At 46.9% G+C, this 26049-nt stretch overlaps 3 protein-coding genes and 1 non-coding gene across 6 annotated transcripts; all 4 read left to right on the top strand.

The window, feature by feature from the left end:
- Positions 1–41: 41 nt before the first annotated feature.
- On the top strand, positions 42–4025 carry nexmifb (neurite extension and migration factor b). Its single transcript, XM_062524236.1, has 3 exons — positions 42–781; positions 920–1860; positions 1939–4025. Exons 1-3 carry the CDS (start codon positions 42–44, stop codon positions 4023–4025), a joined length of 3768 nt encoding a protein of 1255 aa, XP_062380220.1.
- A 5841-nt stretch (positions 4026–9866) lies between these two features.
- rlim (ring finger protein, LIM domain interacting) lies at positions 9867–18673 on the top strand. 3 transcript variants are annotated; one of them, XM_062523951.1, is made up of 4 exons: positions 9867–10002; positions 11701–11900; positions 14112–14291; positions 15754–18673. In XM_062523951.1, exons 2-4 carry the CDS (start codon positions 11732–11734, stop codon positions 17826–17828), a joined length of 2424 nt encoding a protein of 807 aa, XP_062379935.1. In that variant the 5' UTR covers positions 9867–10002; positions 11701–11731; the 3' UTR covers positions 17829–18673. The 3 variants fall into 3 exon arrangements, with proteins under 3 accessions (XP_062379935.1, XP_062379936.1, XP_062379934.1); XM_062523952.1 differs by lacking the exon at positions 9867–10002 and adding an exon at positions 10849–11176; XM_062523950.1 differs by lacking the exon at positions 9867–10002 and adding an exon at positions 11215–11365.
- Positions 15121–15187, top strand: LOC134069522 (small nucleolar RNA SNORD42). Its single transcript, XR_009936823.1, has one exon. It is a non-coding gene; the product is annotated as a small nucleolar RNA SNORD42 (small nucleolar RNA).
- A 2864-nt stretch (positions 18674–21537) lies between the features above and the next one.
- On the top strand, positions 21538–24944 carry glod5 (glyoxalase domain containing 5). The gene is made up of 4 exons (XM_062523949.1): positions 21538–21837; positions 22299–22442; positions 23475–23630; positions 24041–24944. Exons 1-4 carry the CDS (start codon positions 21784–21786, stop codon positions 24161–24163), a joined length of 477 nt encoding a protein of 158 aa, XP_062379933.1. The 5' UTR covers positions 21538–21783; the 3' UTR covers positions 24164–24944.
- The last annotated feature ends 1105 nt before the right edge of the window (positions 24945–26049 follow it).

The following is a 26049-nucleotide window of genomic DNA, read 5'->3' as shown; positions in this document are numbered from 1 at the left end:
CTCCACCACCACCACCTCCACCACCGTCCACCCCTGGAGCCATGGAGCCCACCGCGGCCATCTCTGTCCTGGGGGAGGACTGCCTCCTGCCTCAGAGCCGCTCCTGTCTCGGCTGCTTCATCGAGACGAAGGACGGCGCCATCACCCCCTCCGACGCCGAGCCCGGGGTCAGCCTCAAGATGGCCGACGCCTGCCGGGGCGAGTACGACGGCTGCCCCATCGCGGACATCGGCATGCAGTGCATGAGCAGCGGCGAGGCGCCCGGCTACGGCGACCAGCTGCTCTCCGACCAGCTGCTGAGCTTCCCGTTGCCCAAGCCGCTGCCCGCCGACAAAAAGGGCGACGACAGGGCGACGGACAGCGACGACGCGGACGACCCGGCGACCAAGAACCTGTACGACGGCCTGCTCCTGGACAAGTGCAACGGGGAGGAGGTGCTCCTGGCCAACACCACCCAGGACTGGGGCTACATCGAGTCCTTCATCAGCGAGAGCAAGATCGAGCTGCTGGACCTGTGCTCCAAGAACGACCTGTCCGTCAACCTCTTCTCCGAGGAGGACGTGGACAACTACATGTTCGACGACGACGACGACGACTCGACGCTGAGCAGCGACGTGTGCTCCCTGAAGATCCGCTACGAGTCCTTCCAGGACAACATGCGCGAGAAGACCAACGTGCTCCAGGAGGAGACCCAGTTCAACTTCTTCCCCAGCGTCCTCGTCAACTGCCCCAAAAAGGAGGACGGCGCCGGGAGGAGAGGGACCAAGGAGCTCCCTCGAAGGCCTGGGGAGGAGGAAGAGGAGGAGGAAGAAGAGGAGGAGGAGGAGGAGGAGGAGGAGGACCTCTGCCTGTCGGATGAGGGTGAGGCTAAAGCCGAGAGATGCACCAGCCCGGGAGAGGGCTGCTCTCCGGACTACAGCCCCAAAATGGATTACTTTGTGGACTCCAGCGACTCGGCGGAGGATTCGGGGGATTACAGCGACGACAGCTCCTGCACCGGCTCCTCGGTGGAAGCGTTCCCGGACGGAAAGCCCAAGCGGCAGCCGGGACGGAAGGGCGGCGGCGGCTCGTCCCACCACCTGAACTACGGGCTGAGGGCCAAGCGAAAAGTGCGCTACAGCGACGACTACCTGTACGACGTGGACTCCATCGAGAGCGAGAGGAGCGCCGCCGAGAAGCGCGACAAGCAGGCGCCGGGCCAAAAGGAGGAACGGGACGACGACTGGTGCCCCAAAAAGCGGCGGAAGTCGTCCCGCAAAGAGCCGCCCGTCATCATCAAGTACATCATCATCAACAGGTTTAAGGGAGAAAAGCACATGTCCGTTAAGCTGTTCAAAACCGACCCAGCAGTCACGACTGTGAGCTTAGACACAGACGCAATGAGCAAATATGAAAAGCTGGCTCCTCTGAAGCATTTCTGGCAGGAGCAACAGAGGGAGCGAGAGGAGCAGCTTAAGCTGGCTCTGCGAGATAAACCCAATTTCCATCCAAACGGTCGCCACCGACCCTTTAGTTCCCGTCCCCCGAAGAGGAAATACAAGTTTGCAAACAGATTTAGGATTCAGAGGATTCAAACTGTGGAGCAATCTCCCACGAGGCAGGGTTCCTCAGCCTCTGTGAGGGAAGAGGGCGGCGGCGGCACGAAAGACGGTGCCGTGCCGGTAGGAATCCCATTACCGCTTTCGGCGTCGGGCCGCACGGGCGCATTAGACACCGGCGACATCGCGTACGCCGCCACGCCGAAGAGCCGATCTCAGCAGCAGCGGGAGGAGAGGAGGATTGGCAACAAAATCGTGCGCATCCGCAAATTCAAAAGCGAGGCCAGGCTGCAGAGCCGGAAACTGCAGCGGGCGGCGGGAGGCGAGGAGGGGAGCGGGATGAGCTCGGCTCCTCTTCCTCCTCCTCCTCTTCCTCCTCTTCCTCCTCCTCCGGCGACAGAGCAGCAGCACGCCATCGACTCCTCCGCGGGCGCCGAGGGAGCGGAGTCGACCTCCGCACAGGCCCCACACCGACTAGTGGAGGGCCAGGCCTTGGACGCAGGCGACGCGTTCACTTTCACGCCCTCCGACCTCTGCACCCCGACGGCCAACGACAAACCCGCTCCCCCCCCTGCCGTTTCCGAGGCGGTGGGTGACAGCGGCGTGGCCGTCATCCCGGGAGGTTACCTCCAGACGCTCCTCGACGGCTCCGATTCCTCCAGCAGCGCCAGCATCAGCTACTTCCCGCAGCAGGCGTCCCAGCAGACGTACCCGGTGCTGGGCCTGTCGGTGGAGGAGAAGCAGTTCACCTCCCTGCAGCTGGCCCAGAGCTGCGTCCTCTCGCCGCCCTCCGAGTCGGAGCTCCAGCAGTCGCCCCAGAGCTGCCCCAGCTTCACCCAGATGTGGCCGTCCCAGCTGTGCCACGGTCAGCAGTTCGCGCCGGACATGCCCGAGACCGCCATCCTGCCCGACGGCTTCCCCAAGACCCTGCCGGTGTCCGTGTCCGTGTCCGTGTCCGCCGAAGACATGACCGCCGTGACTGGCTACGGCCAGGTGAGCCTGGAAGGCGACCAAGTGCTCTACGAGAAGAACTACCTGGGCGAGCAGACGATGGTGCCCGCGGACGGCGACTTCCAGGTGTGCCAGGTGCCATGCGTGGACGGGCAGCAGCTGCAGTTCCAGCGAGGGACGCTCAACACCGACCACGGGCGGCTCACCAGCTTCGACTCCATGGGCTCTCTGTCCGTGGCCTCCAGCACCTACAGCTCCATGAGCATGAAGTCGTGCGAGCAGGAGGGCACCGGCGGAGGCGGCGGCGGAGGAGGAGGAGGAGGAGGAGGAGGAGGAGGGGGCAACGAGGAGGACGCGTCGGGCGAGACCTTCCTGGCCCACTGCAGCCCCAAGGTGGTCATCCAGCAGAGCGTGGAGGCCATCACGCCCCTGCGGGAGTCCACCGACCTGCTGGACATCTCCAACTTCACCCCGGACAAGTTCCGCCACGCGTCCCTGTCCGAGCTCTCCCCGCCCGAAACGCCCAACCTCTCCCCGCAGGTGAAGGGCCGAGAGATGAAGATGGCCGGCGGGAAAACACTCGAGTACCAGGATGTGGGCGACGACATGTCGTGGAACTGCAACATGATGGAGCAGTCGGAGCACGTGGCAGCTGCCTCTTACGCGGGCGACAACCATCAGTTCCAGATGCACATTTTTAACAACGCCAACGGAGCCGCCGGTGGCATCGTGCCGGGCGACAAAGAAACGGGCGTGGCGGATTTCGACGCACAAGCTGGGGCGGCGGTGGGCACAAAGGGCACAAAGTCGAAGAAGAGAAACGGCGGCAAGCAAGCAGCGGGCGAAGGGACGAAGAAAGTCCGCGCGCCGAAAGCCGCCAAGGCGGACAAGGTCAAAGCGCCGCGTCAGAACTCACGGTCGTCCAAAAAGCTCAAAGCCCACCTGGAGGAGAAGGCCGGGAAGGGGAAAGCGGGCACATCAAATCAGGCGCCCGGGGGGGACTGGCCCGGCGTCAGCTGGCCGGACGGAAACGGTCACGGCAACGTCGACGACCAGCGCGAGTTCGAAGAGCCGTCCAACATCCTGTCCAACATCGTGTCGGGCATGGCCGAGGTCCAGCGGTTCATGATGGCCTCCATCGAGCCGCTGTGGGGGCCCACGTCCAGCGTGTGTGTCGCCCCAGATGCCAACAGCCTCAAGCTGAAGACCCTCAAGATCCTGGCCGGCACGACCCCTGACCCTAAGAAGAAGGGAGCAGCGGGGGCCGGGGGTGGCAAGGGCCGAAAGGCCGGGGGCAAGGGGGCCAAAAACCAGGCCAAATTTAACCCCTTCTTTCCTCAGCTTGCCCTGGGCTGCAACATGTTCGATAAACCCAACCTCTGCATACCTGGTATCAACGGACCAGCGCACAAAAAGATGTACCGTCACAAAACCAGTGCAAAGTTCCCACGCATCGAGAACATTAAAGGGAAGCGAGCCGATCGAGAGCCCAGTAAGGACATAGCACTGATGGCCTCTTTTGAAAAGCTGAGGTAATATTTTGTAACTACGTAGCTTCTGATGCTCACCCAGCCCCCCCTGCTTTTTGCTCAATCCTTCTCCTCCCCTGAACCTGATATACCTGCACAGACTCAATAGCAGAGTTGCATGGAAAACTACTCTACCCATAACCCCTTCCTCCCAACCCCCAATTACTTTTTTTGTTTGCCCCCGAAGAGGACTCATATCTTGCATGACAAACTTACTTGTACTTGCAAACTACCTATTGTGTGCTTGTGTGAAGCTTGATTGAGATTTAAAATTTTACCATGGCTGCATTTTCTTCTTGCTTTTGCTGTTTTTTCCTGCCTTTGCTGTTTTATTATTGTTGGTCTGGAGGAGAAAAAAACACCCCTTGAGAAACATTGAGAAGCCTCTTTTTTTCTGGGAAATTTTCTTTCTTTCTTTTTTTTTTTATGAGCAAAACCTGCTGTCTGCTGCCCTCAATAACAGAACAACAATATCTTCCTATCTTGAAACATGTAGCTATTTGAAAAAAAAACCCAACAACAACAGACACCTAAGTGAAATGTCCGCTCCACATTTGTTTTTGTATGCAGAAAATGGATGCCCCCTTCTTGCTGTCTCCCTCATACTGCCTGGCTCAAAGCACGGTGGGAAATATTCCACTTCCTGTGCTGAGGCCGACGTCCGCTTCTGTGTGACCAAGGCATCATAAAAAAAATGCATTGTGGGACCATATTTCATATTGATGACATATCAGATAAACATTTTGTCCTAATCTTTAAACTGTTGGAATGATTAATTTCTTTGTGTTTGGTATTATGACCTTAAAATGCTTTTACCTGTTTTTTTTTTTTTTTTTTTTGAAGAACTGGTGTCTTAAGTTAAAAGTATATTCAGTCATTTGATTATTTTAAGTTTTGTTCTCAGTGTCAATGTACAGAAATGCACTATTTGCATATAAGGAGAAAATACTGACTTCTAAAAGTTAATGTGCCAAATGTAAACTTGCTGTGTACACATTTCTAATGACCAATATGAACATAGGCTTTTCATATCTCTACTTTGTGTCAAAATGAAGAAGAAGAAGAAGAAGAAGAAGAAGAAGAAGAAGAAGAAGAAGAAGAAAAAAACACTTTTATTGTCTTAGTACCTTTTTGGAGAGCTGACATTCCAGAGTTTTGTCCTTTTTTGTTGTTGTTTTCTTTTGATTTTGGAGTATTTGGACCCCGACTGTAGAAATGCACCTGCAGCTGACAGTGGTACACACCACACAACCAAAACCACAAAGCCCTCTGGCCATTTGTCTCCACTCTGCTTGCCAAATTTAGTTTTACCTCAGCATCGCAGTGGCTTTGTGAAAAGGAAACGAGAATCTGAAAGAAGACTCGACTGAAACAAGAGGCTTCGAGAGAATAACATGGAGCTTATACCTTGTTGTTTTGCCAAGGCAGAGAAGGCACATTATCTGAATGAATAGTGAAGCCATGGCACCACTGACAATGAACTATAGCTTCTCGGTGGAGATCCCCAAGCATCTGTCACTAGAATGGATTCATTCACTGCACTGTCAGTGTGGATATACTGATATGGAAACAAGGTAAAATTACGCCTCTGGCTTCTGTTCATACCTCACCAGGTTATTTCTGTTGCTAATGGTCTCTGCAGTAATTTGTATCACACCTGTCATACTTGGCTTCACAAAGGACCCAGAGACCTAACCCATTTTTTTGTACTCATTCATTCCTATCACCACGTCATTGGTATTTATGTCTAATCCAACGTAACTGAATGAAAGACAATACTTACTCAAGCCTGTGTCATCAGAGGATTCTGCACTAGGTTGCCTTTAATCTAGATTATCTTTTAAGATTTTTTTTTTTAATGTGCCGTTAACAGGGTGAGCCTTTGATGCTCTGCATGAAAATTAGACTCACTAGATGCCATGAGGACAGACTGAGTGTAACTGTGTAACATTGACATTTTTTTGTATTCAGATTCAGTTAAACTATGTTGATTGCTTTTTCAACAATGTGCACCTGTGAACTGTGCCAAACAAGAAGATATTTGAATGCATTTACAACCTATAATCATTTTGATAATTGATCAAACACTGTTCTCTCAGAAACTGCAATCGAGTTTTTAAATTTTGCTTGCTCATTAATGCATGTTTTTGAAGTTGTTCAGTTTCCTCAGCAGATTGAATGGGAAAAAAAAGCAAAAAAGATGCATGAAATTCAAAATGGCTTTGGGTTTTTTCGCTGTTTTTGGGGTGTGTGTTTTGCTGTAAATTGTACTCCTTCTTGTTTTTGCCTATCGCTCTCACTTAACAGCATGCTAACTCTCAGGCCTCTGTTCCATTCATGTACACAATTCTCTCTTTCTCTCTCTCTCTCACTCTTGTGCTCTCTCTCTCTCTCTCCATGGACTGGCAGCATCTTATACCAGCTACATTTCTCTGTCTCTCTTTCTCTCTCGCTCTCCTTCTCTCTCTGATACACACACATACACACGCACACACAAACACACACATTGGTTTTGTTTCACCTTTGTCTCATTTCACGGATGGCCTTGGGTGTTGGCCAAAGAGAGCCAGATCAAAATATATATATATATATATATCAAAAGAGGCAGAGGTAGGCTAGAATGGACATTTCCAGAACCAGTCCTTGCTGGGTCGGCCTCGTGTACCGTGGCTTGGCTTGTGAGCAGCAGATCTGTCTCTGCCCCCCACCTCTCTGAGCTTCTCTCTTTATCAGGCCGAGTCTGGAATCAGGAGAGGCCATGGACAAAAAAAAGGAACCCGCACAACGGACCTCGCGGTCCCAACTGTCTGCCTTCTCTCATCTCTGCCTATGGTCGACTGAATGTACTTCTACAAGTTTTTTGTACAATGTGCCACTGTTAAGCTGCCTCTTCTAACCGGTGCTAAGAAAGCCAACTGAAAACTCTCCCCTCACCTCTCACAGAGATAGCAAAATAGGAATTACAGAAGAGAGAAAAAAATACCACCCTCCTCATGAATGTATATGATATTGTTATGTTTGATGTATTCATGCCATGATTATTTGACATTGATTGGGATTACTTTACGCATTTTTTTTTTTTTGTTGAAAAGAATATTGAGCTTTATAAATATTGTCTAGAGTTGTTAACAGAGGGATTCTTAAAGAACTCTTGACATTACAAAATATTGTATATTTTTCTGTGTGCCAATTTGTAACATATTTTGTAAGTGTCTATTTTTCTTAGAAAGTGCTGTGAAGTATTTGTGTGTGTGTATGTGTGTGTGTGCGTCTGCGTGTGCGCGAATGAATGTGTGTCTGTGTGTTTGTGTGTGTGTGTGTGTGTGTGTGTGTGCGTGTGTGTATGTGGGAGTGTGTGAAAGTAACCTTTTTTGGGCCTTGGCAGGCTGTAAAAAGGATGTACAATGACAAGTTCCTGGTTTTAAAAACCAAAATATAAAAGTGAATTACGGAATACAAAAAAACTACATTTTGTCGGGAGTTTTGTAATAAGACTTTGATCTTGTCGTGAGAGTGTGTGTTGTGTTACTGTGAAAAACAGAAATAAGCAAGCAAACAAAAAATGGAGAAAAATGACTTAAATTTGTGATCTATTGCTGTTTTATAGATTTTCATGTAAATTATTCTAGTATTATTTTGTTTTTGTTGTAACTGTTGCAAAGGTTTTAAATATTTGTGATCAAGCCTGTATGGTGATAATGTACTATTGGTAACTTGCTGAGTTTTGTAATAATGTTTATGGAGTAAATATACAAATTAAAATGAGATTTTGAATGCTAACCCCTACAATTCCCTGTGTCATTTGTGCCCCTCTTCGCACATCTCTACTCTTGACAATGACATTTAGCCTGATTTTACCTGCAGACGAGGAAAACTCCCAGTGCATGTCTGTCCCTTAGTGAAACGACATGCTTCATTATCACTTCTGGCAGGCATTTCCGTAAGCCCCGTGCGTTGGCATAAGGTGTGGCACCAAGGGGGCACCAACCAGAACATGACACCTGTGCCAGTGAAGAGGGCAAGCCACGGGTCTTAGCACTCAGACACACATAGCCCACTGCCATGGCTAAATCCTGATAGTCTCTGGGGAAATCTATGTGAAATGCCACTGTGTGACCTGCTGCTGGTGAGAGAGAGTGGGTATGTGAGCTGAACCAACCACACTGGGAGGAGAAACCATATCAGGCACAGCCGGAGCAATGACCCATTGTACCCTCAAGCAAAAATACCTCATTGTGATGTCTGTGACAGAAACTGACAGTTTTCTGTTAAGGGCTAATCCATACCAATACAGGGACTGTTTACCACAGTGGGATGTGTCAATGCAAAGCATCAAGTTCACTATTTCAGCCCGTATAACTTCACGTTTGACAGGAGACACAAAATTCATCTCTGCATCCATTTGCAGCCAAATGTCTCCCCAGGGTTGTGTGTGGATGCTTATCTATCTATTAATATCCTACTCAGCTGTAAGGTCAGGCTTTTCCTGGACGCACCACACATCATCAATTCTGGATTTCTGGCCACAACTACAGAGGTAAAAAGTAGGGGAGGCAGGGAATGACACTTTTTGCCTTCTGTGTTGGAGGTTTACAACTTTGGCAAATTATATTGATTAAAATATCAGCAATAATGCCACAGACCATGTCAAATATGATGTTTTATGTCATATTGTGTAGGAATTATAACATGTAGTACATAGTAGACAAAATAAGTAGGTTAAAAACAGGGGTGCCAGTGCCACCATGCAATATCCTTCAAAAAAAGATCTGTTGACATAAAATAAAGAACAATCTCACTACCTTTCTCTCTTTACTGAATTCTGAAATTCACTTTCTGTTTGACCGAGGAGTGTAGTGTGTGTGTGTGTGTGTGTGTGTGTGTGTGTGTGTGTGTGTGTGTGTGTGTATGTGTGTGTGTGTGTGTGCGTGCGTGCGTGCGTGCGTGTGTGTGTGTGTGTGTCTATACGTCTGAGTAGTAGAGACTTGCACAGTTGAAACCCCTTAAATATCTTGCTTATGCAGCAAGCCCAAGTAGTGTCTCCCTTGATCCTGGGAAACTCGAATGACACATACGCTACATTCTCACTTCACCATGCACCTTCCACAATGAATAAATGAATAGCTATTATCCTTATGTGATTGCTAAATATAACTTATTATTACAAAGATTATTCTGTGCCATAAAACTGGCACATTTCATGACATTGTGTCATACAAGGTGATTACAAAATCTAGAAAAATGCCTGAGGTGGTCAATGGGATACAATTGAGACACAATGTATGTTAATGTTATTATCATTTTAATGTTCCATTTGCCAGCTAGTTTGCATCTGTTCATGTATTAAATTTGTTGTTCCTGTTTTATATAGGCCTATTTTAACCAATGTTAATTTAAAAAGAAGGAATACAATTTTGTATTATTTCTCAGCTTTACAGCATTACGAATGGTACTGTCTCAACTTCCCCATAGATAAAGTTGAGACAAAAATGCACCTGATGTTTATGAGCGAACTGTGGAAAACATAGACTAATGGATATCATTGATAATGTGTAAAAAAAGTGTCTCAACTGTATACCCATTATGCTGTGGTTAAACACACACACACACACACACACACACACACACACACACACACACACACACACACACACACACACACACACACACACACACACACACACTCTCTCTCTCTCTCTCTCTTTCTCTCTCTCGCAGCATTTTGGTTGACACAAACACGTTTCGCAATAATATGCAACAACTAGCAGTCATGCAAAATTTTGTTTAAACCCCAGGACACAGGGGGGCTCTGTGGTTACTGTTTACAGTATGTACCATTTACGCACTTCCGGTTTCCGCTTCCAGTTTCAGTCCACTGTACAATAATGAAGAAAATGGAACCTTGAAACCAAACACATTTGTTGAAGACAAAAGGAAAAAAAATAACATCTCAACATCACGACCAAGACACACTATTTCATCAGGTAAACCCGATGTGAACATTGATTAAATGTTAGCAGGATGTCTGCTATGATATATGTTTTATGTTTCAGGTAATGTTAGCTAGCAATCCAACTGCAGGTTAGTGATTAGCAAGCTCGTTTGCATCGTAAAATGGCTAACCTTTCGCCAGCGTTAGCAAACGTTAAGGGCACCGATGCTTAACGTTAGTAGGCAGTGAAATGTGTCTGACCGATTGTTTATTGGAGGTTTTTGTACATTAAGGATGTCCAATAATACACCAAGGAACCAAGCATTCACTTTGGATTTGACCAAGTCAGCTATCTATAGGTCAGGTAACGTTAGATCGTTAGCTAACGTTATCTGACGCGCTGCTAAATGACAAGTAGGTAAACAGCCTTGTTTTCTAGGCGTAAGGCTAATGGTGAGTAAATATAGTGGCACTCCTGTATTCTGCAACTTACGCCATTTTCCACCGTAAACTCAGACACTGGCTTGGCTTCCGAGCTAACCCACTGTAACGTTGATATTGTTTTTTGATTTAGCGTGTGTTCGTGAAATAACTAAACGAAACATATGGCTAGCTAGTGTTCGCTAACGTTAGCTAACGTCACTATCGTTAACTTAACGTTACTCTGTTGACAAAGCTCACGTCACTAAGCGTTTAGTTACAGTCTAAATATAATACAAAATACTGTTTTAATTAGGGTGATATACGTTCTTAGAATTAAAACGTCATGTTCAGACTGCCTGATTTAATTGGATTAGCTGCTTACTAAGGGTTTAGCTGTGGCGAACCATAGTGGTAGCGGTAGTTTAGCTGGCGGCTAGGTTGCTCAGAAGCTAACTTAGCCCCTGATGCCATTTTGTTTTCCCTAACGTTAACGTTAATTGTCACTAACCTGAAAAACGGCTCACAAGTCTATGTAAACTTAAGCTTGATGAAATGGAAGGGTTTAAGGCTGTAGTTAGGGAGATTGCAAGCTGTTTTTATTTGTAGTGCATGTGCCCTGCAAAACGTCGTACTTGTTATATTAATAATACCTCAAATTTAACTTCAAAAGGATGTAAACAAAGCATACTACGACGAAACTTGTCTCACGATAACGATAATTAGCCAGCTAGCTTATCAGCTAACATAGCCTACTGGTTATCAGGTACCCATGGAACATGAATGACGTTAGCGGGATGTCCACGGTTGGCATGACGCAGTTTGTTCCCTTGTCATCCGTCGATGTTAAGCTGAATCTTTCACCATGTACATGTTTGTGTAACTTGTTTGATAGCCAGGACTCTCCATTGCAGTGTTACATTTGCTTTCACCCTTCTAATCGTGTTGTTGTAACCGTTAACGTTATGCAATGCTCCGAGTAGCCTACTTCCAAGGTAACGTTACTAAAGATTAGCAGTCAGCTAGCCAGGACATACATCGCTTAGCATTAGCCGACTAGCTGAGGTCAGATATGTTTCTTTTGTCATAGAGCATTAATGTATTTGCCATATATCCCATGAAGCGTCAACGTATGATGTTAAATAGAATAAGATGCATGACATTTTACATTGGATGGCCCTTTGCAGATTAATAGTATTCTGCATTTAATTTCCTTTCCGAGTGTGGCCTGCAGTAGTTGGCTCTAATTCTTGCACGGATATAGCTCGTTGTACCCGTATTTGTAAAAGTGTACTATAGTAGCGTTAATTGTAACATTCCGCTTTCACAGCTGGTCGTGAAACGTCCTTTGAGTGACGATCATGGAGGGCTCGGACAATGCAGAACAAGGTGGCAGCGATCAGTCGGATTCCCAACGGAGACGTCAGCTGGCCCGCCTGGACAGGGAGGAGGCCTTCTATCAGTTTGTCAACAACCTCAGTGAAGAGGACTACCGACTAATGAGGGACAACAACCTTCTGGGCAACCCCGGTGAGTTCCTGATTTAACTTTCAACTTTTATTTACAACTGAATGAAATATGATTTAAAATCGCCTGTGACTGTTGACAGGTCATACACTTCCTTCTATGAGGTCCATTTTGACGCTTTGCTTCATGGGCTGGCTTATTTTAGTGCAAGGCTGCCTGTGCGTGTTAAGGCAAGAGAAGGTTAAGGCACAAGATCAAGTGTAATGTGAATTCTGTCCCTTTTTTATACAGGTTAAGCTTATGCTGTGGTCATGGAAATAATATTCATGGGTTTCATCCGGTCCCTTTCCACAGGTGTATACAATCAAGCACCTTGATTATGAATGCAGCCTGCATGGTGCTTGATTAATACACCTGTGGAAAGGGACCTGATGAAACCCATGAATTGCTCAAATGCATTTGAGCAATGCAATCTTAAATCCCATTTCCTCTGTGATATATCAAGGATGAAATACAATACACTGAAAACCACGGAGGAAACATATCCAGGAGTTAGGCCTAGTTTACTAGAGTGGATGACTAAGATATTATTAAGGTGTACATATCGGAAAGCTCCTGTTGTGTGGTAGGGGTGTAAAAAATGTAAGCTTAAAAAGGATAAGGAGGAGGATTATGGAATAAGAGCAGAATCAGACGTTCCGTTGTCCGCTCTTGTCTATCACGAAAAATGCTTAATGGGTACAAGGAAGTAATTTGACAGGCTCAAAAAAAAAAGTAACCTGAGAGGATTAATTTACAAGCACCTCATTAAATTATTCATTTAGATATATGTAATCCTTTCTCTCAAAGTCTGTTTTAATGCTCTGGTCAAAACTGTATGAAAACTACAGTTTGAGGATAAACTGAACGGCTTGTTTTCACTCCAACACAATGTACTGTATGTTTAATTAGTTCAGACAAGCTTATTTCTTTTCACTACCATCCGTGGTGGTGCATTCATAATACAAACGTTTGCCCAAGCAGCTGTAGTAAGTCAGCCTCTTGTCACTGTCAATTTGGAATGACCACCAGCACATATTTTTGTGCTACACTTAGCTCGAGCCAACCACATGCAAATTGTCCTCTCTAATATTTTCGGTTGCGTAGATTGAATTTGGTAATCTCTCACCTGGTTCTGAACAGAGGTGGAGATGTTCAGGTTCAGCAGGTTAAGGCATTTCAGTGACTTTTATTTCTTATCCCTTACACGTGTATGCTGCAGCAGCGGCGCGTTACACTTAGTTATTTGTCTTCCTTTTTATAAAGACCTCTCTTGGTATCCTAAATGGTAAAGCCCAGATAAACTGACGACAAAGTATAACTGATCCAAAGGTTATGAACCTGGTCATTTTACCTGGCTCTGAACCTGGTCCTTTCCACCTTTGGTTCTGGGCGGTGTTTGGATGCTACACACGTGTGTAAAGCCGGAGAGTGAGACCCACTGAAGAACCCTCCCCTTCCTGCTCCCTCTCTGTTCCGGAACAGTGGAATGGGGAAGGAATGTTATTTTGGAGCGTTACCCCTGACAGGAGATGGAAAGCTATGGTGGGACAGGGCCTGTCCTGGTAAGTGCAGTGGTTTTCAGTACTGTCAGTTTTCAGTAAGGGCAGTGGTTTTCAGTACTGTACTATTGGAGTTGTTTTTGGTACATCTTCACAAACAGCTGTAATCTGTCAATCAGCTCACCACAAGTCCTCAGTTCAGGTTTTTTTGTGTGTGTCTCAAGCGTTTCAAGAATGGTGAGGAGATGTTTGATAATTAACATGCAATTTGGTTAAAGTGTGATGTACTGACTGACCTCCAGTATCACAACCCTTTTTAGTGGCTTGATGGGTTTTCCCCAATGCAAGAATGCATCCATATGACAGAAGGCATACCGTATATTTTCAATAAAAAGATTACTCAATTGAAGGTCTGGCCTTTTTTCCCCTCTCTGCTCATTCTCAGTGCTCTGCAGTTGCCTCATGAGTGATGCTGGTGATATTTTAAACGCGGATGTTAATTACTTGTGGTTTTCATTTTAGGAGGCATTTCTATGCATTTGTTAAGATTGCTATGTATTTTGTCTTTTCCTCATAAACAAACGATTACCGGTAGGCCTATTGTTTTCCCCCTGGCAACCCATATTATGCGGATATGTTTTTTTTTGTCCTTTTTTTTTTGTCATGGACGAGCGGAATGATGTTTTTGCGTTAGCAGCCAGGCTCAGTGACAGTGAGGTTTTGTCTCGGACAGGTGAGATCACTGAGGAGGAGCTGTTGACCCGCCTGCAGCAGGCGAAGGATGGTGGGCAACGTGCGGCCACAGCTGCCAGCACCAGTCCCAGCCCCAGCGCCAGCCCCAGTGCCAACGCAAGTGCCAACGCAAGTGCCAACACAAGTGGCAGTGAAGCACGCAGCAGGCCTGAGGCCTCTGGTGAGTAAAAGCTACAGTTGGTCCCCCTTACCCTGCCGTCACACAGGCTACAAGAGACAGCGTCAAAACGACAGGCTGCCGTTCATTTTCAATGGGAGTGAACGTTTGCAAGCGACAAGCTTGCCGCTGCCACGAGCAAGGCGGGGCCAAAATAGACAAGAAGGCTGTTTTAGGCAAATGTTGAGCGAATTGACAAAGCGACTGCCAATCGGAGTGAAGGCAGCGAGACGTTCAACTCATTTGAATGTCTCTCAGCAACCATAGGCTGAAATCAGAAAAAATGTGCAGTCTTTTTACAGAGCTGTATATTGATCAGTCAGTTGTTGGACTTGTAATTATGTATGAATGGAGGAACCACTGATGCCAGTCAACTGAAACTCTCTTACTGTAATTTCCTGACTATTAGCTGCGGGTTAGACATTGATTTTGCAAAATTTCTTCAGCTATGAGGTTAATACACGGGTACAGTTAATATGGTATTAATATGCTTTTGTTTCTTCTAACTGGCATAAAACACTGCCTTGCGGTTTATACACAATGCGGCTAATACACAGGAAATTACTGTGGTTGTTCTGTAGCTGGAAGAGTTTCTTGAGCAATAATAAGTCAATGTCATGGCTGGGAATTTCTATGGTTGATCGATCACCTGACGAAATGATAAAGTACATTTGTGTTTTTGTTCAGTCGTGGGATTCCTTAAAAGCACACTTGCTGTAGGCTACTGGTACTAGGCAGGAATCTGGGAAAATTGTAACACCTTTTGACAGGATTAGAGAATGTAAAGCATCTGCTAACAAAATGACAACTTACAAAGGAAGATAATACGTCTGTGCATATGATGTGAATTTTATATTGACTGAATATTAATGATGTATTCAAAGGAACCACTGATGCCAGACAATGCTTATTCACATAGGTCACATGAGCTTACAGACTATACAAAAACATGTTGCCTACATTGACACAAGTGATAAATAACTGTTTTATATCAAAACGGTTATTTACAAAATATCTTTATTGGATTGGTCGTCTCTTGTTGGTGTATTGACACTAGTTGCTGATGTATATAATTAGATTTGTACTAACTGACTGCTGCCTGTGTAGTTTTAACTCATGCTAAGTGGATTCACATTGATCAGTGGCTGTGTCATTTGTTTGATGTATAGTGAGCTGATGGAATATCCCATTGTTGAATAAATAAACTTACCAACAGTATCCCTATCACACTCAATATGTGATCATGGGTATATGTGGTGTAGAACTTTACCAATATGATTATGTGCCATTGAACGGCAATACAATTTTATCTACATGTTTATGCTTTTGTCCAAAGCGATTTAAAATTATGTCTTTCAAGTATCAAAATGAACACACTGCTTAGATAAAAATGCAAATATTAGTAATAGAATACATTACTATTATTTAAAAAAGACTTCTTTAAAATTATTCTGTTCTGTAACAGGTGACCTTGAGGGCCCCGAGGATCCCTCTAACGGCGACACCCTCCTGGATTGGCTCAACACCGTGCGTCGCACGGGCAACACCACGCGCAGCGGTCACCGCGGCAACCAGTCCTGGCGCGCGGTGAGCCGCACCAACCCGAGCAGCGGGGACTTCCGCTTCAGCCTCGAGATCAACATCAACCGCAACCTGGCGGAGCAGCAGACGCAGACGGAGGCGGCGGAGCAGGCCGCGGGTGGTGCGGCACCACCGGAAGGGCCCAGCGCTGTTGCTGCTGCTGCCGCCGCCGCCGCCAACGCCACCACCGCCGCAACCGCCACCAACGGAGCAGAGGTCGAGCCTGGGGCGGAGGCCGAGGCCGAGGCCGAGGCCGGAGCGGAAGCCGAGTCTGGAGCGGAGGCCGAGCCCGAAGCTGTTGCAGAGGCGGAGTCAGAGCCCCCTCCTGAGCCCATGGAGCTGGAGGAGGAGCCGGTCGTGGAGGAGCTGGCGGTGATCGTGGAGCCCGAGCTCTCGCCCCCTGTGACCCGGCCCGCCAGCCCCCAGCCCATCCTGGTGCCGGAGTCCGTGCCCTTGCCGATTCCGATCCCGGTTCCCGTGCCGATCCCCATCACCATCCCCTCTCCGCACTTGCAGGCGGCAGCCGTGGCGGTGGCGATGGCGGCGGCGTCGGCGTCCGAGCCGCCGCAGACCCGGCGGGGCGTGGTGCGTCCCCGCAGCCGGAGCCCCGAGCAGCGCCGCACCCGCGCCTGCACCCGCAGCCGCTCCCCGCTCAGCCTGGACCGCATGGACGGCCTCCCCCCCGCGCCGCCCATCCCCGAGCCCCCGCTACCCCCACCTCCCCCGCCGCCCCACATGGAGGGCAGCTCACGCACTCGTCAGCACATCCCCTCCCGCCACGTCACGGTGGAGACGACGGACCATCACCACCATCACCACCACCATCACCACCACCACCAGGCAACACCCCTGGCTCCCCCGACCTCCACCACTCATGCCCCCGATGCCCCCGCGGCTCCTGCCCAGGAGGAGGAGCCGGCGGCTGGGGAAGCCGGCGCCGGACGCAGGCCCCCCACCATCATGCTGGACCTGCAGGTGCGTCGGGTCCGGCCTGGCGAGTACCGCCAGAGAGACAGCATTGCTAACCGCACCCGCTCGCGCTCTCAGCCCGCTAGCAACAACAGCAGCAGCAGTAGCAGCAGCAGCAGCAGCAGTAGTAGTAGTAGCAGCAGCAGTGGAGCCAGCAGCGGAACAGGAAGTGGTAGCGGGGCGGGCGGGGCCGGTGGCGCCGCGGGCAACAACACCTTCCTGTACGAGACGGAGCAGGGCGGCTTCCGTCGGACATTCTCCCGGTCGGAACGGGCCGGCGTGCGCACCTACGTGAGCACGATCCGCATCCCCATCCGGCGCATCTCCGACGCGGGGCTCGGCGAGGCCACCTCCGTGGCGCTGCAGTCCATGATCCGCCACATCATGACGGGCTTCGGCGAGCTCAGCTACTTCATGGACTCGGACTCGGACTCGTCCGACTCGCCCCGGGCCAGCGGGCCCACCACGCCCTCCGACGGCACCACGGCGTCTGTAGCCGGAGCCGCTGCTGCCGCGGCCGCTGTCGCCGCTGCCGCCACCGGCGCTTCGCAGGCCCAGGCCGGCGGCTCGCAGGCCGAGGAGCGGGACAGGGAGGGGGAAGACGCGGACTCCCCGGCGGCCGGAGGCGGGGTGGCCCCAGACGGCCGCGGCCGCGCCCGGGCCCCCATCAGCCTGGAGGAGACGGGCTCGCTGCCCTTCCTGCGGCTGGCGCACTTCTTCCTGCTCAACGACGAGGACGAGGAGCAGCCGCGCGGGCTCACCAAGGAGCAGATCGACAACCTGTCCACGCGCAACTTCGGCGAGAGCGACGCGCTCAAGACGTGCAGCGTGTGCATCACCGAGTACGCGCAGGGCCACAAGCTGCGCAAGCTGCCCTGCTCGCACGAGTACCACGTGCACTGCATCGACCGCTGGCTCTCGGAGAACTCCACCTGTCCCATCTGCCGGCGCGCGGTGCTCGCCACCACCAACCGCGAGAGTGTGGTCTGAACGACCCTCCGCGAGTCCGCCACTCCGCTCCGACTCCCCCCTCCCTCCCTCTCTCCGCTCCCCTCCCCTCGTCCCTCCCTCGTCTGTCTCAGACTAACACCACCCTTGTTTTCTCTAAAACTCTCTTCTCTCTCTTGCTGCTTCCCTGAGCCTGGGTAATGTTTGCTACCCAGAGGGCCGGTCTTTATGATTTTTAAAGCAATCAAGTCTGCTTACTCTCCCATCTTCAGCAGGGGTTGGTGCATCAGTGGGGCGGCAGATGCGGGGGGGGGGGACCCACTGAGCCGATGCGAGAATCCAGACCTCAGAATATTCATTAGTCGTCTGTCTTAAAGCATCTGTCAGTGGATGATGTGTTTGCAGGGAGCTTGGGGTAGGATACCAAGAGGATGGGGGAAAATTGGGGGTGGGGGAAAGGAATTCCCCAGAAAGGACCACATGTGCTCACAATAAAGGACTCGTAGACGGTTCAGCTCAACTAGTGAAGCGCCCTACCCCTCTACAAGCTACCGGTTACAAGGTGCTGAAGACATTATCCCAGAGTCAGAGACTTTGTGTGTTAAAAGGAAGTGTGTGTGTGTGTGTGTGTGTGTGTGTGCGTGTGTGTGTGTGTATGTGTGAGAGTGAGTTTGTGTGTGTAACTTGATTTTTAAGTTAAATATCATTGGAGGGAAAGCAAGCCCAGTTACTTATGTGACACAATAGTGTAAGATTTCGGTGTGCAGTCACAGTACTAACCTAATGGGTAATGTTGCTTCCCTCCCAAGTCAACTGTAACATGAGAGTGCAAAAGTGTTGTAGTCACACTTGAGACCAAATGCAATCTAATATACCCCTGAAATCCATCATCACTGAACAGCATCTCTTTATTTTTTTTGAATATGATTGAATGTCTGGTGGCATGAAGCCAAAAAAAAAGAAAAAAGAAAAGGAAAAGACTTCTTGCAAATGGGGGCATTTTTTAAATCATTCCGTCAAAAACTAGTTTTGAAACGTACCCTATAATGAATGTCTCGCCACCACCAAAAAAAAAGAGAGAGAAAAAAAGAAATGTAGTAAAAACACAATTAAGTGTTAAAAGTACTTAACCATCACGGCATTCTGATGAGACTGACAGTGACGGGACGGGGACATTGCAGACATCTGATCTCCAAAGGCTTGTGTCCCAGAGTGTGGCAGTTAGCACTCAGATGTGTCAGTCTTCCCTCAATTCTGTGACTGTTTGCATTTGTTCCCCAGTCTGATGCAACTGCACTCAAGTGGATTGAAAGACGTTACAGCTTCACTTAACTCAAGCTGTACTGGTGCAATATTTACAAACAGGATAATGGGGGGAGGGATAATGTGTTCAACAAGAAGATGGGGTGTGGGGTGGGGTGGGGTGGGGTATACTAGACCTTTTTTTCTGTCTCTGAATGATTGTTAGACTGTGAATATTCACACGTAAATAAAGAAGTTACTCCGATATGTGAATGGCTTCCTGCTGTGGGATCAGTACCGCTGGGACAGGAGGTTGAAATTAGGCTACATTCGTTTTTACATTTTTATACTTGTTCTCACATGAGTTACACATGCAGTTAAACATTCAGTCATTGGCCAGTAGTGTTTTGCTGCATTGTTGGTGCGCTAAAAAAAAACAAGTCTGTCATTGGCTAACATCTCAGTTAATGGTGAACTTCACTGCTCCAGGTGTTTTTTGGCAAGTGTTGCCTAGATGTTAAGGCTGTGGTGTGTAATAGTAGATCGTCATCCAACTCGTTGCACACAGGAGTCACAGAAAGGGACTAACACAGTCAGTCACAGGTTTTTTTTTTTTTTTTTTTCTCCCTGGTGGGTGGACTGATTGGTGTGTTGTGCCTGATGGTGACCAACTGCATGAAGCATGATCAGGCCATTTTTCCCTCAAGGATCCTCTCATGCGTCGAAGTCGATTAGTTGACGTTACTGACACTTAACCTATGTGAATTGTGTATTAAATAAAAGGCATTCATTGGCATGTTTTTTATCCTGAACATTATTCATAGACGGCTGCAAATTAATTGGCCATTCAGATCAAAACAAATATTTTGAGGTGGCCCGCAACCTTTGGTGTCTAACATTGCATGTACAGTTCAGTAGGCGATGTGAAAGACACGTCAGAGGTTTTAATGCATAAACTGAATTGTAATTTGTAACTTTATCATTAGCCCTTTTTTCTTTTATAATTGTGAAAAAATATATATTTGTGTGTGTAATAAGTATTTTTTTGTTATTAATAAGTAAACAAACCATCAAACATAATTGGGTTGTTACATCTACACAAAGGGGTGAGCCACCCAACGCTAGGACTGCCTCCGAATCAAACATTTACGGTAGCCCAAATGAACTCCTAACCCCATGGTGATCTTTTTTTAATTTTTTTTATTTTACATTTTGTACACCGAACTGATGCCCCCCGTTGTCAAGTCTATGGAGAAGTTTCAACAGCCATCTGTTTCCTTTGACGGTGCTTTTCAAGACGCTGCATTTTATCACGTTGCATCATCAGCATGGCAATTATGAAGGTGTTAGTAATGTGCTCATCTTCTCTAATGGGTTTGTAGAAACTGTGTGCGGAAAAGTCTGTGATGGGCTATCCCGTCTGTGTAAAGGCTGTGTGTACGTTGTAATGTAGTAGCTTCAGCCTCAGGGATGGATGACTGAACAGGCCTATTGGGCTCAAGGATTCAGGCTTGCCCCTGGACGCCCCTAGCTTAGGTGAGTTACCAACTCTGAGGTGGGTAGCGGGCCCCCTCTTCATGTCTGTGCCCAGGGGCCCAGGGGCCCAGGAGCTCGTAATGTGCGTAGCCATGTGTTGGTACACTGTTTCCTTTTTATTGATTAATTATGTTGATACTTTACTCTCTGAATAGTCCATAAGAAGTAGAATAAAAAAAAAGTTGAAGACATTTGCAGAGCTGATCGGTATTCCTTATACCGTAAATGCTCGGTATAAGCCAATGGAAATGGTTCAAGAAATCTTATCCTAACCCTTTGAGTACTACACAGTTATCATCGTAGAAGTCAATCATTTAATGGGTACACAAGTCCAATCTTTACAAATCCGTACACAACCATACTTGATCTACCTATTCCAAGCCCCATGTATATCGACTAACATCTGGAGTCCGCTTCAAAAAAAGATTTAATCACCTGGACTACCTGTTAATGACTGTGTGCACTGTGCCCCCGAAACTGTAATTGGCTCTTGCTCATCAGTTTTGGGTATGGAGTCTGTTCCCTTTAAGGTGAGTATATTAAGTAATTTCTCTTCTTAAAGGGTGCTGTTGTGTAAAAGATCCCACTTACTGATAAGCCAACAAGAGGATTTGTTCCCGAGCTTAATGCAACTACACTCAAGTGGATTGAGAGATGCTACAGCTTCACTTTTAACTGCATTTGAACTGCTGTACTGGTGCAGCTCCCGCAGTCATAGGCCCAAACCTTTATGGTAACTAACTACTATGACTCTGTACTGTGTTTCATCTCAACCCTGGATATCTGATGAGGGCCCCTCAGTCAACACTGTTTGTTATATGTGATATACAGTAGGCCCCACAATCATATACCATGGTTTGTTTATTCACCCCTGATATCTGAATGCAAAAGTGCTTGATGCCCTGAATTTGTTGATGGTTAAGTCATATTTGTAAATATTAATTTGTCCAATTGTTTCCACAAAACTCGCCAGGCATCATAATTTAAGGGGTCACATTTTTCCTCCGGGGGTCATGCCTCTCACTGGCCTCGAATCGAACATTTATGCTAGGCCAAATGAACGCCAAACCCCATGGTGATATTTTACATTTTGTACATCGAACTGCTGCCCGCAGAGTATTGTCTTTACGGTAAGTCATAGGGAGAACGCAGCGTTGTTCGTGCCATACACTCTGGTAAATAGCTTACGAAGAAGTTTCAACATCTGTTTCCATTGACGATGGCTTTGAGGACACTCTGCGTTTTATCACGTTTCCAACTAGCGTATATCAAGGTAACTATGAAGGTGTTGGTAGCCGAATGTGCTCATCTTCTCTAATGGTTTGGTGGAAGTTACCTGCGGAAAAGTCTGTGAAGGGCTCTCCGTCTGGGAGAAGACGGTACATTCTATGTAATAGCCTTAGCTTCAATGTATGTATGATACACCGTTTCTCTAGATGTGATCCTAGATATTTTTGTTACTTACGCATATTTGCTTACCTAGACTAAATAGTCTAAGAAATGTTAATCGTTTGCACAGTGGATTGGCATTTCCTTGTACCGTAAATGCTAGAGTATGAGAAACAATAAATGGTTCATGAGATCTTATCTAAACTCCTACGTTGATTAGACTTACTTATCACAGTTATTTGTCATAGAAGTTAATGATTTAACGGTACACAAGTGCAATCTACACATTTGACGCATGTCAGTATGTTGATAAATTGTATTCAACTGTCCATCTACCCATCCAAGCCTCTGACATCTGGAGTCCGCTTCAAAAGTGCCTGCCCGGTTCAGATCAGTCATCTGGACCACCTGGTTCTGACTGTGCGCAGTGTGCCCAAAACTATTGATTTTTACTCCTCAGTTTTGGGTATGGAGGTTGTTACCTTTAAGGTGAGTAGTTGGGTCATTTTTCTCTTTAAGTGGTGCTGTGAAATATCTCAATTGATAACACATTATTGATAAGCCAATGAGTAAAAGAGGCGATAGCCTAGTCAAAATCTTGGGACGAAATAATTTCTGTTGACTGTCCACTAGGTGGAAACATTTGCTAAGTTTTAGAATTGACCCTTCCAGAGCCACGCCCTAAAACCGCCACAGGCCAATCGTGGCTTAGCAACCCGTAACTAGGCAAGCAAGGCCTGGCAAGCTTTCGAGTTTTTGCCATGTTAACCTATGGAGACTGCATAGCCTGTGGGCCATTAAGGGCATTTATTTGGATGTGTGGTGCCCCCAAACACGTGAAATCACGGTGAAATAACATATTGAACTATAAAGACATGATATAGTTTGAAATACGTATTTTTCTAACTTTACATTTTGCATATTGCGTGATATTTCCATAACCGCGAGATACGTTTGACGATGGCGGCAAAATGTTCTTAACAGACATTCAACGAGACGTATGTATAGCCCGTCAGCAATTCTGTCTAAAATAATACCTATTTGAAGTACCAATCATGTTATGTTGTCAAATATTGACGTTATGGAAGTATAGCTTAAAACGTTATGCTAGTTTTGTCCCCCGCCCGTTTCATTCGTACTAGCCTGGAGGAACCATCGAAAACAACGTGTACCTTCGACTTTTGCTTGAATAACTCATGAACGGTTTTGTTCAGAGCTGAAAATGCAACTGTAGTTGACAGAGGACAGATGTAGCTCGCTCGTGACCAAATATGAGCTTTCAGTGTTTTGCGATGTCTTTGTAAATTACATTTGTTTTAAAAATCCCGTGTCTCCTCCATTGTAATAGACGGGCAAGGTGCGAAAGTTTGACAGGCGTAGCAACAGTAACTATGGAGGGCGGGACTTCTGGAAGGGTCAATTGTGCATCTAAGCCACTGCACCTGCAACGAGCAATTTATCTTCTTAAGCCTCACCTCCTCCTTACATGTGGTTCCATTTGCCATCTTAATCATCCTCCAGGGAGACAGGAAGGCCTTGGGCTTTGGCCAGCAGAAGATAAACCTGCACCAGTCTGGGAAAGAGTTTGAGCCCAAAGCCAAGAGCCCCACACCAGGCTCAGCTGATTTGTGTCTAATCACAAATACTTCTCTCACCACTGTAGCTTCCCATCTCAAGGTGAGAACATAGCTTACTGAAGCTCCAAAAATTAGGCCACATTGGTCATTGATACACATACCCTCACCAGTAAGTGACCTGATGACAGTAGTATTCATTGTTGTGGTCAGTTAAGCACACCCATACAATGTGTTTTTGTTCAAATGTACACTATCAGATGTACAAAGGTCAGAGGTTAATAACTGTGCAAGGCTAGAGATGGACAGCTCGACTATTCGTTATGAATTCTCGGCTTTTGGGTTGCTTTACATTCCCCATTCTTCAGTTGTAAATCGCCCTACTCCGTACCTCATTTAGTGACTGTTATTATCTGAGCCTAAGTAGGCCTAGCCAAGATTTTTCATGGACTACAAACTGGTGAACTGTTTCACTTATTTTCACACTCAAAGCTCTGATCTGTTTGTTTGCAGGACTGTGGAGTGGCCATTGAAGAGGGGCCGGTTGAGAGAAGTGGAGCAGTGGGCCCAATCACTTCCGTGTACTTCAGAGATCCGGATCAAAATTTAATTGAGGTGTCCAACTATAATCAGTAGACACAAGGGGGCAGTGTTGAACCTCTTTAAAGCCTTGCCTTTGCCATTTGTCAGGATTCTCAACCCCTGACAACTCTTGCTGGACAGCTCCAAAAAATGTTTTAGGATTTTGTTAAAACATGCCGTTTAGATCTGAAAAAAATTGACACAGAAAGAACTTAGACTCCGGTATTAGTTTACCTTCAACTTCCTTTTTTTGCAAATACACTACCAACTAAAAGTGTAGTAGATGCACTTACTCATGTATGGCCTTTTCTACATCTACATTTTCCTCTATTTAATGTGTCAGTCAGATTTGTACAGATTGTCATTCATGTGCATCTGTTAATGCATCTTAACATGGCAGTAATAGAAGCAAAACCTGTGTGGAAAAGATTATCATTAACACAGTCTACTGTAAGTAGACCCTACTTGATTGCCATAAGAACAAATAGCCTATGCTTTTGGGCCCAGGCAGCTAAACTGGCTGTTTCCCACTCACGCAAGCCTGGGCCTAAAACAGGCAGCGCTCTCACGCACACTGGCTGATAGCATCAGTAACTGGAGCCAGTGCCTAATTATTTTCTGCCCAGCTGTTGCTGTTTTTGGTGGAAAGTGCTTCGAGATGTATTTTCTTAGTCATAATTCTTGCCTACTCTGCAAATACTGCTGCATCCAAACTCAATGGCCTCTGGTTTCTCCACTTTACTGTGTTCATATTTTTAAGCAACAGAGCTGTTTTTTATATTAATGTTGAAATGCTGCTGTGATATTCTAATAAATATGACAATGCATTAATTTATTTGAGGTATTCATTTTTTCCTTGTGAATGGTTGTTCTTATTTTTTTCATTTATGTGCATATGTAATATTTTGTGACTGCCTATGGGTGCAAGAAACGTGAGATTGATGGGCAATGATTGCTGCACCTTCAAATGCCATAGTTGATTGTTTGACCCCCCTCTCACATACCGTTTATTTCCACTCACTACAGTACAGAAGTGACTGACATCTCTTCTTCTGACGTCATTGAAATGATTCAGAAGAGGTCCCACAAGAATTCAGATTGTGTGTGTGCGTGCGTGGGAGAGCAGGTGCGTGGGAGTTACCGTAGGTCTGACTACGCCCAATGGCTTTGTTGAGTGACTGGAATATGCAGAAACGTGACCCAATGTCCCAAGAGCATTTACTGAAATTGCCTCCCAGTAGGCTTTAGCTTTCTTCACGTACTATGGAAACTATGACAACAGAAACCAGGAAATATTTGTTACATTTTTGCGTAAATCCTAAACCCCACAATTCAGGGTAAAAGCTGCCACACAAAAGCACCTCAAGTGACCTCAAGCAAGCTTTTTTGTTATGTCACAACAACCTTGTCCAAGTATGTTGAGATAATTCTGTGCAGTACTGATGAATCCTGATAATATAATGTATGTAGGCTAATAAGATAACTGATATTCTCAAAAATAATTACACAACCTTGCTAAATTGCGACGTCAATGCTCATGTTATGAAATGAATTTAGTGTCAAAGTGTTGACACTAAAATGTGACTATAAAGTGTGAGTACTTATTTTTTTAGACTCCACCATGGTGTGTCCCATTTGGTGTGATGAAAACAGAATTGGGCATCTGTAGGAAAGAGGATGCTGTGTCACAGTTGCTAAGACAAACAGCAAGTCTGTTTTTGTAAACACCAGACTCCATTAGACTCCTACTGAAGCTCATCATGGCAAGGCTGAGGAAAATCTGTCTGTGGAAAAATATTATCAACGTCGTCCAGCAGTGAAAATGACAGGAAAACCCAGGCAATGAGTCTAAAAAGAGTCATGCTTGTGGTCAGCGTCTCCTTTCTCTTTCTGTTTCTCTCGTCGCCCCTCCTCTTCCCCCGGTTTTTAACACTGTTATT

Source organism: Sardina pilchardus, chromosome 21 (assembly GCF_963854185.1).
Source record: "Sardina pilchardus chromosome 21, fSarPil1.1, whole genome shotgun sequence".
NCBI classification, from domain to species: domain Eukaryota; kingdom Metazoa; phylum Chordata; class Actinopteri; order Clupeiformes; family Clupeidae; genus Sardina; species Sardina pilchardus.
Note: the sequence above shows the minus strand (reverse complement) of the source record. Positions and strands in the feature narration are given on the sequence as shown.